Source organism: Natator depressus, chromosome 2 (assembly GCF_965152275.1).
Source record: "Natator depressus isolate rNatDep1 chromosome 2, rNatDep2.hap1, whole genome shotgun sequence".
Lineage (NCBI taxonomy): Eukaryota > Metazoa > Chordata > Testudines > Cheloniidae > Natator > Natator depressus.
In genome coordinates this window covers 37,954,712-37,971,701 of record NC_134235.1, presented here as the reverse complement: position 1 = coordinate 37,971,701, position 16,990 = coordinate 37,954,712, and the positions used below count along the sequence as shown (strand labels likewise).

The 16,990-nt window shown below is 40.6% G+C and overlaps 1 protein-coding gene across 7 annotated transcripts in view; it reads right to left on the bottom strand.

The window, feature by feature from the left end:
* Nucleotides 1-16,990, bottom strand: part of RNF19A (ring finger protein 19A, RBR E3 ubiquitin protein ligase) — a 94,074-nt gene that overhangs the window by 14,811 nt on the left and 62,273 nt on the right. For all 7 annotated transcript variants that reach the window (XM_074944035.1, XM_074944036.1, XM_074944040.1 and 4 more), the window contains 5 exons: nucleotides 15,460-15,668; nucleotides 12,679-12,823; nucleotides 11,735-11,897; nucleotides 3,486-3,600; nucleotides 725-886 (listed from right to left, as the gene is read on the bottom strand). In XM_074944035.1, coding sequence (XP_074800136.1) covers nucleotides 725-886; nucleotides 3,486-3,600; nucleotides 11,735-11,897; nucleotides 12,679-12,823; nucleotides 15,460-15,668 — 794 coding nt within the window. The remainder of the gene's footprint in view (nucleotides 1-724; nucleotides 887-3,485; nucleotides 3,601-11,734; nucleotides 11,898-12,678; nucleotides 12,824-15,459; nucleotides 15,669-16,990) is intronic.

Below are 16,990 nucleotides of genomic sequence, written 5' to 3'. Positions count from 1 at the left end.
GTGAGAGGAGATGTTTGCATCACTTCTTTGAATTTGCACTATGGGAACTAACTATTCGAGAAGGGACACAAGCCTTTGTTCTCTCTCATCTAGGTCTAACACTGTGTCCAGTGATTACCAAGTGCCCCAGTGATTACCAAGAAGCTCCATTCAAGTGTCCACTCACACAGATCAATGATCAGGGCCTAAGAAATTAAAATGTGCTTGTTTTGACTAAAACGCTCACTCTTAAATTGTTATTTCTGAGGGAGTGGATGGTAGAAAGGGAATGGTAATGCAATAGAATGCTTTTCACCTCTAAATCACCTATTTGCATTCAGCTTAGATCAAGAGTGAGAAAGCGGTTACCCTCTGATGGCTCTTTGGTGATCTTTTTCACTTAATGCACTATTGGAAGGCACTCACGTATTACAGTGATGAGGGTTGATTAACAACCTATACAGAACAGAACATAAGACAGAAGGGTAGTGGGCTCAGTCCACGTCCCAGGCACCTGTAGTACAAAAAAACATCATGGCACGAAAACTACCCTTATTGCTGGAGATGGGTCCTTTAACATGCAGTTTAGGCACATAGGTAAGGCAGCATGAGGCAACTTGCATTGTTGTTACCTGCACGGTAGCTCTTCTGCAAAGAAAGATCTTCAGTGTCCTAGGCTTTCAAATGTGGCAACTATTACAAAACACTAAATTTACAGGAAAAAAAAAATACTGAATTCTCTTACCTACTGCTGCATTTGTTCCACCAACATTTATATCATTTTCATCATCAAATTCTATCCTGACACCCTTTCCATTGCCTGCAGACACCCCACAGCCTCCACTGCGACAGAGGGAGATTGGAACAACTCCATACACATAAGCCAACATAATAGGAACACCAATACCTACAAAGGAAAATATAGAGCTTTTCATTCAATATCATTATTTGCTTCAGCACCTTTTATTAAACTATCCCAGGTTTTGTAACTATATTATTTAATAATGCACAGTTAAAATAAGTCTACAGACGAAGAGAAAGGAATTAAGAAAATACATGGTTTTCAAGTGAGCTTTGAGAACAGATGGCAAATCACTAAGGTGGAGTGAAACATGAAAGCTGTTCCAGATAGCAAAAGAGGAGGGAACTGGAGTGGCATTGACCCATATACCCTATTATAGCCTTGACTGAAAGCACAAGGGGGACGCATTGCATGCATGTGGATCAATGGGCACTGCTATGAAAACTTTCCGACTCCAGCACATGGCGTGCATGCGCACTGCCCTTTTGGCATCATCACGCAAAGAAGGTTCTCCTACCAACAATGGGAGACAAAGAGGAGTATAGTATTGGATGAGCAGACAAGTACACTATGTCCATTACCAATATATATATTACACTTATCGGATTTAATAAGCTTTGTCAAAGGATATTAAAAACTTTTCTGACGTGAGAGAATGGAACTATTTCAAGTATCTTTAAAACCAGAAATGCCTACTACTGCCAGTGTAATTAAGGGCTTGATCCTGCTCCTACTGAAGTCAGAGAAAGCTTTGCTACTGACTTCAACGGAGGTAAGATCAGCCCTTAAGAAAGTGTCATTATGGGGTTTATGTATCTCAGTTTACAAATGAAAAGAGAAAACTGATGAGCAAAGCCAGTGAAACGTGTAGTAAAAAGGCAGTCTGGGCTAGGCTGCACTCATACAAACAGAGCATCATTTCCCACACACTGTAGGGGCTAATCATTTGGCCCAAGATCTCTAACACTATGCACTAGACTATTCTGCTGTTTTGCTGATGGAAGCCTGTGAAAGGTGCAGTAAAATGGGAGGCTGTGCCAGGCCAAACTGACCCAAATGGAGCAAAGCAGCTGCAATACAGATGCAGTACAGAGGCTCTTCAGTCTGCCCTAAAAGGAAGGTCAATAGGTTCCAATTACTGAAAATCCAATTCACTGGAAACTCACACTCAGGATCTCTACTGTGGAGAGCAGTGTGCCTCAAGCTACTCTCTCGAAGGCAAAGTAAACTAGGGTAAGAGTGTGGTGGTGCAGCAGGCCCAAAGAGGCAACCAAAAGTAAAAGGAGTGGGGAAAAAAACCCTGCTGTTACCTCTGTGAAGGAGTAATGAAGAGCTGTAACCCATGAGTGAAGTCCAGGCCAATGGATGCCTAAGTAGAAGACAGACTTTTTTTCCCTCCCAATTGCTAGCCCTGCAAACCTGTATTAGGATCTGAGACACAAACTGGGTTCTTTTTTCCCCTATACAGCCAAAGGTACCATTGATTGTATTATTAATTATTATTATTATTAATAATAATGTTTATTACAGTAGTGCCTAAGGGCCAATCAAGACTGGGTCCCCATTATGCTAGGCACTGCACAAACACAGAGTAGACAGTCCTTGCCCTGAAGAGTTTACAACCTAAACAAATAAGACAGGCACAGGCTGGGTGGAAGGGGTAGAACACACAAGCAGAGTGAACAATGTGATGGCAGCAAACAGCATTCCACGATATTTGTTTTGTTTGTTGGGTGGATTTACTTGGGGGATGGGGGGAAGAGGAAGCTAGATGGAAAGAAAAGGGAAGGGAAGTGAGATGGACAGAGTGGGGGAGAAGACAGTAAGAGGGTAGGTATGGAGTGAGGCTGGGATGAAGAGACTGTGGCAAAGGTAAGGGGAGGGTTGGAGCAGAAAGCCAATAAGCAAAAGGCAGAGGAAGTCCATACAGAACTGTAGACAGAGAGAGTTCTGTCCAGAAGTCCCTGCTTTGGCTGCTTCTGCTCCTACTGGCTGGAGTTTCCGGCTGGCTCCTCTCTGCAGTTTCCCCTCCCCTCATGGAGGAATAGCTGTTGGGTGGGAGGGCAAAGAGGCTGTAGCCACGCCCAGTACCCACAGCATTAGGGGCGTCTGTCCTACACAGCTCTGGTTCAGGAATATGCTGAGGGTGACACCAGCTGCAACCCTACTTTTCTTCAATGCAAACCTCAGTGAGAGAAGGAAAGAACCCAGTTTGTCTCCTGAAGACCAAATTTGAGCTTGCAGTGTCAGATATTAAAGAATTATTAAAAAATTTCAAAATTCCAAATTGAGCAAATTTGCTCTGGAATCACTGGCACACACATAAGGACCCCATGGTGCCATTTTTAGAGTACCTTTTAAAAGCAGTTTTAAATTATATTTTCTTTTTAAAGAAAAAAAAAGTTAGATTATGAAAATCTGAAAACAAGTTCAACATGAAAATTACAAGATTAAAGACGTTTTTTATAATTTTTCATTTAGATGCAGCCTCTCTAACGTCTTGACACTGGTCTCTGCTCCAGTGCAATTTACCGTGTAATCTGGGGCAAACCTCAACTTTTTTATCCCTCCATTTCCATATCTATAAAATGAAGCTAATACCTCCTAATTCACTGAGGGTCATTTATTAATGAGAGTCTGTACAAGTCTTCTCAAATGCTTGGTTGCAAGGTACTACTCTCATGCAGTGGTGGTATTTGCTTACCTACAGTTACTGCAGCTACAACTGGAGAAACTATTACAGACAAGGTTACACCACCTGCAATAGCCAAGTTCCGTTTGTGTTTCGAAATGTCTTTGCCTTCATACCGATTGTGGATCTTGAGGGAAGAAGAAAGAGGAGGGTTTCAGGATACACTGCACATAACATAATGTAAATAGTTTTGGCTCTGTTCTGCTATAGAGCAGTCTGTTGTGTGCTCTCAGCTAGAGACTATATACTATTAATTTAAATCCTTATATACTCCTTAAAAGTTAGCCTCTCAAAGAAGGACATTAAATAATACATCTTTCTTAGTGATTTTACATTAATTTATACAATTTAAAAAAAGAAAGCATAAGTATTAGAAGTCCCTATAATCCCCATGCGTGACATTCCACAGGGTACTATCCAGATGGATGAACAGCTGCATCCCCTTAATTCTCCAACCTGGGTGCCTTTTACACTACTTCGCTATGAAAGCAACCACTCGTGGTCTGCCCACACACAGCCTCTAGCCTGTAAATCACTCCCAGCTATACTGTATGAGTGATATAGCCAGCCACCAATGAATTACACTGCAGGGCAACACCAGCAAACTCCCAGTCCCACACTTTCCCCCCAAAATGTGCGTTTGGTACTGCGCAACACCCTCCTGGACAATACAAGCTCATATAAAATCCATCATTTCATTAATCAAAAATTATATGCACAAATCTTGTCATCCAAACTGAAGTTTCCCAAAGTTTTCAGTTCAAACAAACACTGGTTTAGATAAAACAATGAAAAAAGTTTATTAACTACAGAAAGATTTTAAGTGATTACAAGTAATGAGGCATAAAAGTCAGAATCTTAACAAGCTAAGTGAATTCAAAGCAAAAGGTCTCTCTCACCATGTTCTAGCAGTCTTACTGGCTGAATCTTTCAGCCAGGATTCCACGTCCCCCGCCCCCAATGATGCTTCCTTTGTCCTTCAAGTGTTGTTGATGCCATGAGTAGAGATGAAGGGAGAAATGATCTGGGGCTTCTGTTCCCCATTCTTTATACTTTTCTTAGAAAATCATCTCCAGCTTAGGTTCAGGAGACAGAAAGTCTGTGGGATGGAAACTTCCAGCTGTTTGGGGTTTTTTGGGGGTTTTTTGCCAAGATGTAAATTCCTTGCCCACATCCTTTTTCCTGCCAAAGAATGGCCGCTTATCCAGGTGATAGTCTATTTGATTTTGTTGATACGTGGCTGAGGCATCAGTTTGCCTTTTGTTTTTGAGGAACCGGTTTGTGCTGGCTTCTCTAAACTTAGAATATGTCTGAATAACATCATACAGTAGAATCTTCTAAGTTTACATACAATGTTGCCACACATTTTACCAGGACATTAATGATCAGCAAATTATAAGTTTTCAAATGATATCACACAAGGCGTACTTTTACAAAACTATGATAAATTTTGTACAAAGGGGTGAACATACAGACGGGTCATATCTCCCCTCTTGCAATGTCATCCACATATGCTCTTGCAAAGTTCTGTAAATCATTTAACACTTCATTCACCAGACTCCGGAACATGGCCCCAGCATTAATTAAACCAAACAGTAACACTGAGAATTCAGAGTCTGTATCAGGGATGAAAGCAAATTTTTTCTGTGCATCATCATTCAAAGGGATATTCACTATGACTCATGCCAATACTGCTGTTAAGATTTCTAAATTTCACCCTATACACTTCAGGGGTGATTTGAAATCTTTGTAAAACAGATTCTTTAAATTAAGAATACATCACAGCTTCCTGAACTGGCAGTTCATTAAATACATTCAAAAATTTACCAGACAGTTATGCAACCAGTGTGGGGATTTTCTTGTCCTCAGAAATCTTAAGAATTTGACATAGATTTTCAAAAGTGGTGAAGTATTCCTTAGTGCAGCCTGTCTTTCTGTATGTAGGACACAGCTGGTCCCAGCCATGGATTCCTCAAGTGATGGGAGATGTTGGTGACTCTGGGATCTTCCCATGCTTTTCTATCAGCTCCAGATTATATTTCCTCTCCTTCTCCTCAAATTCTTGTCTCAGCTCCATAGCTCGCTTAAGGGGTTCAGCTTCCTGTTCATTAAGCTCCATCGCTCTTCTATGGGTGGCTTCTTCAGCTTCCCATGCAGCAGCTGCTTCTTTCAGTCTCATCTCTGCTTTCCACATTCAATATGGCCGTTCTCTCTTCTTCTGCTGCCTCCACTCTAGCCAGCTTCAACTTTGTAATTGTTTCACTTTTGCTCATTTTTATACTTCACTGTTTCCATTTCCCTTACCTGAAATAAGCAAACAGAAAACAACGAACTATGCCTCCTTGGACTGTTTCTAGCCACCACACATGAGACTAACTTAAAATTGCTGTTCCAGTGCTTAAAATGTAAACTTCACTCAAAACAACAAGCTGTGCAGGTACCCTGCTCCTTGCTGCGCCACTCAGGCATCCCCAGGGTACAATCTGGACTGAGACAGCTGTGTCCCCTCAATTCTCCAACCTGAGGTGCCTTTTACACTGCTTTGCTGTGAGAGCAACTACTCCTGGTTTGCCCACACATAGCCACTAGCATGTAAATCACTTCCAGCTACACAGTATGAGTGCTATAACCAGCCACTCATCAATTATACTGCAGGGCAACACCAGCAAACTCTTGTCCCAGACTTCCCCCTAGAAATGTGCGTCTTCTACAGCCCAGCACCCTTCTGGACAATACAAGCTCATATAAAGTCCATCATTTCATTAATAGAAAATTATTAAGGCTGTCAAGTGATTAAAAAAATTAATTGCGATTAATCACGCTATTAAACAATAAGAGAATACCATTTATTTAAACATTTTTGGGTGTCTTATACATTTTCAAATATATTGATTTTAATTACAACACAGAATACAAAGTGTACAGCGCTCACTTTATATTTATTTTTACACAAATATTTGCACTGTAAAACACAAAAGAAAGTGTTTTTCAATTCACCTAATACAAGTACTGTCGTGCAATCTCTTTATTGTGAAAGTTGAACTTACAAATGTAAAATTATGTACAAAAAAAACCTGCATTCAAAAACAAAACAATGTAAAACTTTAGAGCTTACAAGTCCACTCAGTCCTACTTCTTATTCTGCCAGTTACTCAGACAAACAAGTCTGTTTACATTTGCAGGAGATAATGTTGCCTGCTTCTTGTTTATGTCACCTGAAAGTGAGAACAGGTGTTCGCATGGCACTGTTGTAGCAGGTATTGCAAGATATTTACATGTCAGATGCGGTAAAGATTCATATGTCCCTTCATGCTTCGACCACCATTCCAGATGACGGGTTCTGCTTGATAACGATCCAAAGCAGTGAAGACCGACAGATGTTCATTTTCATCATCTGAGTCAGATGCCATAAACAGAAGATTGATTTTCTTTTTTGGTGATTCAGGTTCTGTAGTTTCTGCATCGGAGTGTTGCTCTTTTAAGACTTCTGAAAGCATGCTCCACACCTCATCCCTTTCAGATTTTGGAAGGCACTTCAGATTTTTAAACCTTGGGTCAAGTGCTGTAGCTATCTTTAGAAATATCACATTGGTACTTTCTTTGGGTTTTGTCAAATCTGCAGTGAAAGTATTCTTAAAACAAACAACATGCACTGGGTCATCATCTGAGACTGCTAAAACATTAAGTAAATGGCAGAATGAGGGTAAAACAGAACAGAAGACACAATTCTCCCCTTGAGGAGTTTAGTCACAAATTTATTTAATGCATTTTTTTTTTTAAAACGAGCATCATCAGCATAGAAGCATGTCCTCTGGAATGGTGGCCGAAGCATGAAGGGGCATATGAATGTTCAGCATATCCGGTATGTAAATACTTTGCAATGCCTGCTACAAAAGTGCAATGCAAACATCTGTTCTCACTGTCAGGTGACATTGTAAATAAGAAGGAGGCAGTATTACCTCCTGTAAATGTAAACAAACTTGTTTATCTTAGTGATTGGCTGAACAAAAAGTAGGACTGAGTGTACTTGTAGAATCTAAAGTTTTACATTGCTTTGTTTTTGAGTGCAGTTATGTAACAACAACAACAAAATCTACATTTGTAAGTTGTATTTTCATGATAGAGATTGCACTACAGTATTTGTATGAGCTGAACTGAAAAATATTTTTTATTTATCATTTTTACATGCAAATATTTGTAACAAAAATAATATAAAGTGAGTAACGTACACTTTGTATTCTCTGTTGTAATTAAAATCAATATATTTAAAAAAGCAGAAAAATATCCACAAATGTTTAATAAATTTCAACTGGTATTCTATTGTTTAAGAGTGCAATTAAAACTACAATTAATTTTTTTAATCGTGATTAATTTTTTGAGTTAACCATGTGAGTTAACTGCGATTAATTAACAGTCCTAAAATTTATGCGCACAAATCTTGTTATCCCTAATGAAGTTTCCCAAACACTTGAATCCAAACACACACTGGTTTAGATAAAACAATAAAACAAATTTAACAACTACAGAAAGGTAGATTTTAAGTGATTATAACTAGTGAGGCATAAAAGTCAGAATTGGTTACAATGAAATAAAAAGTAAAACCACAACTAATACCTAACTTAACAAGCTAAGTGAATTCAAAGCAAAAGGTCTCTTCTTACTACTGGAGTCTTACTGGCTGAATCTTTCAGCCAGGATCCCTCCCCAGTCCAATGATGCTTTCTTTGTCCTTCAAGTATTGTTGATACCATGAGTAGAGATGAAAGGAGAGACAATTTGGGGCTTCTGTTCCCCAGTCTTTGTACTTTTCATAGAAAATCATCTCCAGCTGAGGTTCATGAGACAGAAAGTCCATAGGACAGAAACTTCCAGCTTTTTTTTTTTTGGCCAATACGTAAAATCCTTGCTTACACCCTTTTTCCTGCCAAAGAACGGCCGCTTGATCAGGGGATATTCCATTTGATTTTGTTGATACCTGGCTGAGGCATCAGTTTGCATTTGAGAAACAAGTTACCAGAAATAGGCACAAACTGTGAATATGCCTCAGTAATGTCATACAGTAGAATCTTATAACTTTACATACAATGCTGCCACACATATTTTACCAGGACACTAGTGGTCAGCAAATTATGAGTTTTCAAATGATCTCTCACAAGGAATACTTTGTATAAAATTATCATAGTCCTGTACGAGGGGTGAACAGACTGCCACACCATGTATTCTTTGCCTTTTACATATTATTTTTGTAGCTGCAATCAACTTAAAAAAGGAGGGATAAATCACAGTTTCTTCCTTTCAATCACCTTTATTAAATATTAAGCAATGGCAAAATCTTGTTAAGTTAATAACTTATTTTTCCATATAGTTTTAATAAAGTGGGACATGAGAAGGGGTTTCAGCAGCGTAGCCTTTACCAAGGTTCAACTGAGAAGGAGGAGGGCAGGAATTGTTCCAGTGCCCTTGTCCCCACTTGAGACGAGTTTGAAGGCAGAGGTAGTTCAGCCCTATGGGTCTTACTGCTCTCTTACCTATGTGGGGTTTGCAGGGCCAAACCCCTTATTTATGGTCTGCTCCCCTTAGGACATCAGAAATTTGCCAGGCCAAATTGCTTGTCTGCACCAATCTTACATGAATTTGCAAAGTCTTGGTGACCACTGTTGCACAAAACTTGGCTAGCAAGCCCCCTCCATAGCTCTTAGGGTCAGGAATTAGACGTGGACTCATAGGCTACGTCTACACTACAGCACCTTGGTGCAGCTGCTCCGCTGTAGCACTTGTGGCGGAGATGCTCTAAGACAACAGGAGAGAGCTCTCCCTGTGGCTCAGTAACTCCTGCCTCTACTAGAGACAGTAGATGTGTCAGTGGGAGAAGCTCTTTCACTGACATAGCGCTGTCCACACCAGTGCTTAGATCGGTATAACTTCCTTTGCTCAGGAGTGTGGATTAGACACATCCCTGAGCAACGTAAGTTATACTGAAGTAACTTATAGTGTGGACAAGGTCATAGACTAAGGTCAGAAGGGACCAGACCATCACGATCACCCAGTCTGACCTCCTGCACGTTGCAGGCCACAGAACCAACCCACCCACCCACTCCTGTGATAGACCCATAACCTTTGGCCAAGTTACTTAAGCCCTCAAATCATGATCTGAAGACTTCAAGTTACAGAGAATCCACTATTTACACGAGTTTAAACCTGCAAGTGACCCTACCCCCTCCCAGAGTCTTTGCCAATCTGACTCAGGAGAAGATTTCTTCATGATCCCAAATAGGGCGATCAGTTAGACCCTGTGCATGTGGGTAAGACCCAGCAGCCAGATACCTGGGAAAGAATTCTCTGTAGTAACTCAGAGCTTTCCCCATCTAGTGTCCCATCACTGGCTGTTGGAAATATTTGCTGCTAGAAGTCACAGATCAGCTACATGCTATTGTAGGGAGTCCCATCATACCATCCCACTCAGTAAACTTATCAAGCTCAGCCTTAAAGCCAGTTAGGTATTTCACCTCCACTGCTCCCCACAGAAGGCTGTTCCAGAACTTCAGTCCTCTGATAGTTAGAAACCTTCATCTAATTTGAAGCCTAAACGTGTTGATCACCAGTTTATATCCATTTGTTCTTGTCCCCACACTGATCCTTAACTTAAGTAACTCCTCTTCCCTCCCAGGTATTTATCCCTCTGACATATTTTTAGAGAGCAATCATATCTCCCCAAAGCCTGCTTTTGGTTAGGCTAAACAAGCCAAGCTCTTGAGTTTCTTCTCATAAGGTAGGCTTTCCATTCCTCAGATCATCCTAGTAGCCTTTCTCTGCACCTGTTCAAATTTGAATTCATCTTTCTTAAACATGGGAGAGACAGTATTCCAGATGAGGGCTCACTAGTGCCTTGTATAATGGTACTAACACTTCCCTATTGTTCTTGGAAATAAGCCGTCCCTTTTTTGATGTTACTCTTCAGGTTAGGCTGTGATGTAAAGGGACAATACTTCTCTACCTCAAAGGGCTGTTGTAAAGGTCAATTCATTTATATATGTGTGGTGCTTAGGTGATCTGGGTGTTATAAGATCAAAGAGAGAGAGGGAGAAGCTATTAGTAATTTGTATGTAAATTCAACTATCGCTATTGTTCTTCTCTTTTGCCAGGACCCAGCAAGCATGCTAAAACATGAGGGAATAGTGTGGATTATTTTTTAAAGCAACAGAAGCAGAAAGTGAGAAAATTTACTGGAGAGAACGGACTGAAAAAGGAGGGGCCTGGCAGAGATGAATCTCCACAACTCCAGACCAACATCAGAACCTGGGCAGAGGCAAAGGAAAGGAATGACAATTTCTTGGACCACCAAGAGGCAGACTGGCAGATGCAAGCGTGGACTAGTCAATGGCACCACGAGTTCAAGTTGATAAAACAACATAAAATAACCTTAGGATTTAAGAAGTTCAGGATAGCGTAACTCAAGTGAAAGATCTGGCATCTTAACACTTCAAAAAAACAGCATTTCAAAGGTCTTTGGATAACTTACTTTTTGACCCTGAATTACAAAACTTGGAAAAGATAGAACAAACACACAAGAATAATTTTATCTGCTATTTGTTATTTGCTTTGCACTAGTACTCCTAGTAGTAGTCCTTATTGTTGGAGGAAAGATACCAACTACTTACTGGTTAATGTGTTAATTCCTTGTCTATTCCCACATCAACAAAAAACACTGCGTTTAGCTGTGGATAGTTGCACTTGGTGATCAGTAAATGTATATACCCTAGTAACTTAATGAATTTGGAAGCCATTAAGTACAAACACAGAAATGTGTGGGCATATGCATATGTATATAGTAGGATTTTCAACTAATATGTCAATGGCTTCTTTCTTGCTCGGGATCCAGAGGGAAAAGCTAAGAATTTATTTTTTTTTTACCACCTTTTCCTCTTCTATTGTCCAGATCTGAGTAGGGTTAGGGAGGTTGGAAACTCAGGACTTTTAAAAATCAGGCCACTTATTTAGGTGCCTAAGTAAGGATTTATAGGCCAAATTATAGGAATCAATTTTTAAATATTTTGGGCTTTGTGTGTGCAAACGGAAGAGCCACATTTTGAAAAACATGGCCCCTCACAAATAAAATGAGGATGCTAACCATTTTTCAAGTTATGTCTGAACCTATTTGGGAAGGAATAGTGAACAGAGCCAACTGAAAGTACACCAGTGTACATGATCAAGAGTGTTGCATTTCAAAACAGAAGCAAGGTAAGCAGCACAGTGCACTTTACCTTACGCCCCACATACACAGGGATTCCAATAATCATAGCAGGAATAGCAATGCCGGCTATTAAAGCAATTCCTACTGGAGCTCCAACAAGTGTTCCCAGTTGCCACAGTATCTTCTTCTTACGGCTCCATGGTTTCTTTCCCCAAAATGTACAACCTGATGGGCTAATAGAAATTAATTGTAAACAAACACAAACAACTGCTTAGAAATGAGCCAATGATAAGTTACTTAAAGACATAACAATATCTAATAAAATTCATGTTACACCGATGGTGACTGAGTGTTTAAAAACTATTTCTTCAGACCTTTCAGATGCTCCAATGTCCTTTGAAAGGCACTATGAATCATACCACATAATGTCTTGTGCTGCTCAGTGCTAACACAAGTTATCACTTTCACATGGAAACTATAACTTACAGTTATATCACGTTAACACTTGAAATAAATAATCAACACTAGAACTGCAGTAAAAGTAGCTATTGTGAACATCTACACCATTTCATTTGGTCACACTAAGTATGTACTGCATCCATCTTTCTGAGCTTGAAACAAAGTGAGAGAACATTTGATTTTTAATTTTCTGAAATAAGATGAAGTGACTATTTTAAGGACCTAAATGAAAAAAAAATATTCAATTTCTCATACATAAACACTAAAGGATAATTCTCTACTCTGCTGAGACACAAGACAGCCTTTGGTTGACTGGACAACCTGGCCCTAGATATTTTAGCACAGAACATTTATTCATCCAAGCAGAACTTTAAATCAGTCTGCACTAGTATAAACACTCCAGTCACTCCTGAAGTTAAACAAGAAGTCAAAACAGGGAAAAGCAAAGTAATGAAAAATCAGGAAACAGGATGTAGGTAAAATGCTGAATGTACAAAATGAGAAAATATTTGTCTTAGATAATCTATAGCTATAAAGATTTTTTCCTAAACATACCTTAAATAATGCAAATCCGAGATCTCTTTCATGCATAGCCAACAGAATTCACAACCACATACAGCACAAGTCATGTGGTTGCAGCTTCCATCATTCATTTTTATTATGTAAGCAGCACAACGTGGGCATGGCTTTATATCATCAGCTGTTTAAAATGAAACATGAAGATCATACTATTTCTATGAAAAAGTGAAATTTATCTAAATGCAGACAAGAAATACTTATGAGATTTGACTGATCACAGTAGTTCTGACACAGACATATCTAAATCTTATTTATAAACATGCTTTACTAAATCCTTAATTGCAGGTGGTTTTTAAGTCATGACCCTTTCAAACTATCAATAAACTAGAACTAATCACAACAAATTAAAATATATCACATTTAGATACATCAATAGCTTCACACACACACACAGATTTTCGAAGTCAATAAAACATAAGTTAGATATTAAACAGACAAAATAATAAACATGAATAATGACAGGCAGTCTTTGCATATAATCCTCTCCACATTTCATACTTCTGTAATCTTCACTCCTGAGTCCTAAGCCTTATTTCTTCCTCACACTTAATATGCATTTCACCTTCAATATTCCATATTTTTTGTTCTCTTTTTCACTCCTCTGCTCTTAACTCCACTCCATGGCCTCCCCTTAATGGCTCTTTCTCCCCAAACCAGATAAATTTATATTTGTTACAGAAACAGACAAATCAGAATCTTTCTAATACTATTAACTGAGCTTAATACTGAAAATATCGTTAAGGGTTTATTTCTGTCACTGACAAGTTTAAAAATGAAAGTTTCCCAAAGAGTAACCTTAATGATAGGAAAGACAAGATATGGCATACTGACAAGACTCTTTCTGTTGCAATTTCTGGACTATTTCCCAGACTGCTACTCTGATTCAGAATTACAGGACAAGCAATTCACCATAGCAACATAAATCACCCCCTGTGTAGCAACATTAGTTATGTAAAGCACGCCCCACTGGTTAGCTGGTCAGAAATAACTTGCTGGTGCAGAAGAAAGGTGCAGTCCAGTAGGCTTTCGATAGAGAAAATGGGGCAGTGGAAAACTCCTGCAGATTCCCTCTGCTGGAGACCATACCTAGCATGGGAGAGTCTGCCACAAGTGTAGAGTCAGCAGAACCAGCTCCTACACCAGAGGTGGGCAAACTACGGCCCGTGGGACGGACCGTCCTGCTGGCCGGGGAGACTAGCCCCTGGCCCCTTCCCTGCTGTCCCCCCTCCCCCGCAGCCTCAGCTCACTGTGCCGCCAGCGACGGTGTGGCTGGCTCCCGCTGGGCGGCACACCTGCCAGTCCTGGTGCTCTGAGCAGCATGGTAAGGGGGCGGTGAGCAGGGGAGTTGGATAAGGGGCAGCGGTCCTGGGGGAAGTCAGGGGACAGGGAGCGGTTGGATAGGCGTGGGAGTCCTGGGGGGCCTGTGAGGGGGTGGGGAGGTGGATAGGAGTCGGGGCAGTCAGGAGACAGGAAGGGTTGGATAGGTGGTGGGGTCCCGGGGGGGGGGGGGCAGTTAGGGGTGGAGGGTCCTGGGAGGGAGCAGTCAGGGGACAAGGAGCAGGGGGGGTTGAATGGGTGGGAGGTTCTGAGGGGGGCAGTCAGGGGGCAGAGGTCAGGCTGTTTGGGGATGCACAGCCTTCCCTACCTTGCCCTCCACACTGTTTCGGAACCCCAATGTGGCCCTCAGGCCAAAAAGTTTGCCCACCCCTGTCCTACACCATCCTCTCCACAGACCATGGTGCACAGGAAGAGGCAGTGACGAAAGTATGGTGCATGCTATCGATTCCCAACTGGCATGTAATCTCTAAGGGACCAGATGCATACTGTACAAGTTAGAGCTGCCCCTAGGCTAGGGTTAGGTCAGAGAATCAGGGAGAATAACTGGACACAGAACACTGTAGAGAATCTTTCCCCCTATATGTCTAACTAGTCCAGTCAGAGAGAAGAGTTGGTTGGGGAAGAGATAAACGAGCAAGAGAGTCTAATTTGACAAAGTGTGTGTCAGACAAAACAGGCAACTCTTGGCGATACCAGATCATTGCTCCTCTGATTAGTCAAACCTTCCTTTTACTCAGTAACAGTTGCAATAGACTAAATTTTCACATGTCTGAGTTATTTGATTTCTGGCTGGCCAATGCAGAAGCACTTTATTGACAAGCAGAAATTACCTTGATATATCCCTCATGTGGAGTAACAGTTTGTGCATTCTTATACGGGGTGTGGGTATTGGGTAAAATCAATCATCATTTTGCTTTTTCAGGTCTATTTACACCAGTATTCTAAACCTTGTCAAAATTCCACCCACTGGGAAAAATATTGCGTTTCAGCTGTGGAAGCTATGCAATTGGGAGGAGAGTGGTTCCAGACAGCCAGCAGTGTTTCAAGAATACGTGGCTGCAAGTTCACTGAAGGATTACACTTCTAAACTATAAAACAACTCAAGATTTAAAAACCCTAAAAAGGCTTGCAACAATTGAAGCCATCAGCGCTACACCCTCATGATTTTACCATTACTAAAAACCCAAAGTTTCCCATATTGGAAAAAAAAAAAACCCCAGCACTTTTTTTTTTTTTTAAAGTTAATCTAAAGTTGTATTAATGTTTTATGGTTCTGAAACAGGTACCAAAAAAAAAAAAAAAAGGAAGAAAGAATGAGTGTTGGAGCTAATGAAGTCATCACATATTTCTTTCTTTGGTGATATTAATCACGTAACTGTACTAGTAAGACATTCTACAGAGACACACGATCATACATACCTGCTGCTCCGGACTCCTGGCTGTAACTAATAGATGAAGAACGAATTGTTCTCAGGCGTAGACTATGGGCTCTTTCCTGGCGAGCAGCATCACAGGTCTGGTTTGGATGCCAAATCTGTTTACAGTGGTAGCAGAACTCAGTACCACAGCCGTCACGCCCACAGGTAAGTTTGGGACAGCTGGCACAGCCAAAAGCAATCACAGCATATCTTAAATGATCAAAAGGGGTAGGAGAAAGATTTTTGTTAATACAAAAACAATATCTATAGACCAGCTAGTAGGGCAACAGCAGAAGCAGCTTAAGCATGTACTGTTGTACTGGGGAAGAATGGGGTCCCTAGCCATGGCCACCCCACCCACCTACTCAGATCCAAAATTGTGCAGAGCAGACACCTCCAGGGGCACTAAGACAGATGCAGAGTGACTTCTCCCCCTGCCATGTAGGTTTGGGGAAAAACTGCAGGGAGGAGCTAGCCAGAAACTAAAGCTGTCAGAACGCTCCTTCCTCTATCCTTTGTATTATCTATTGACAGTCTAAGCTCTTTGGGGCAGGGACTGTCTACTACTCTATTTGTACAGTGCCTATCAGAACTGGTACCCAATCTCAGTTGGTCCCTAAGCACTAAAATAAACAAACAAACATGATTTATAATTCAGTGATTCAATATGGCATAGTCCCCTGCAGCAATCACTTCTTGGGGAAAAAGTAAAGTCAATACTCCAGCATGTCTGACACACTGATGCAACACCTACAGACATGAAATAATAGATATCCAAAAAGGCAATTTATCAAGTGTCTTAAGAACACATGCTAAATGTCTAAAAACAGGGGCAAATATGTGCTGGGGTTAGGAATTAGAGGACAAAGCACAGATTTTTAAAGGTGCTCATGCACTCAGCATTATAACCCCTAACTGATGTAGGAGCCAAAATGGGACTTAAGACTAAGTGCCTAAACCCCCTCTGAAAATGAGACTGGCTCCTAAATCAGTCTAAATACCTTTAAAAATCCAGGCCTAAGAGCATACCCAAGTGTTACAACAGAATTTTAAAACGGCAAATCCCATGTGACCTCATTCCCACCTGTCTGTGCACACCAAATCACATATTCAGGGCCTTTTGCATCCAGGAGACATGTGATCTGGGTTTGCCTCTAAGAATTTCCATAAATTGCAGTTACAACACGTAAAGATTAAGTTACTGGGAAACTTTACTGATTGTCCATTTGCCTATAGTTTCTTGTGGAAAACAAAACATTTACATGAGTGTAATTACCAGAAATAGTTATTTGACCATTTTAAAAACTAAAGATTAGCACAGCATTTGAGTGGATTAGTCTTTTCAGCATGCATATTATACAGCATTTGTTTACAGCAAAATTACCTTCATACTACCACAAAACCAAATAAAGAACAGCCTAGAGAGGTCTAATGGAAGCACAACATGTGCTGCCACAAAGAACATCCAAGTTCAGATGTCTTGCCCAGTCCCTTACTCCTAGGTTGATGAAGATTAAGAGTATGGGAGAAAC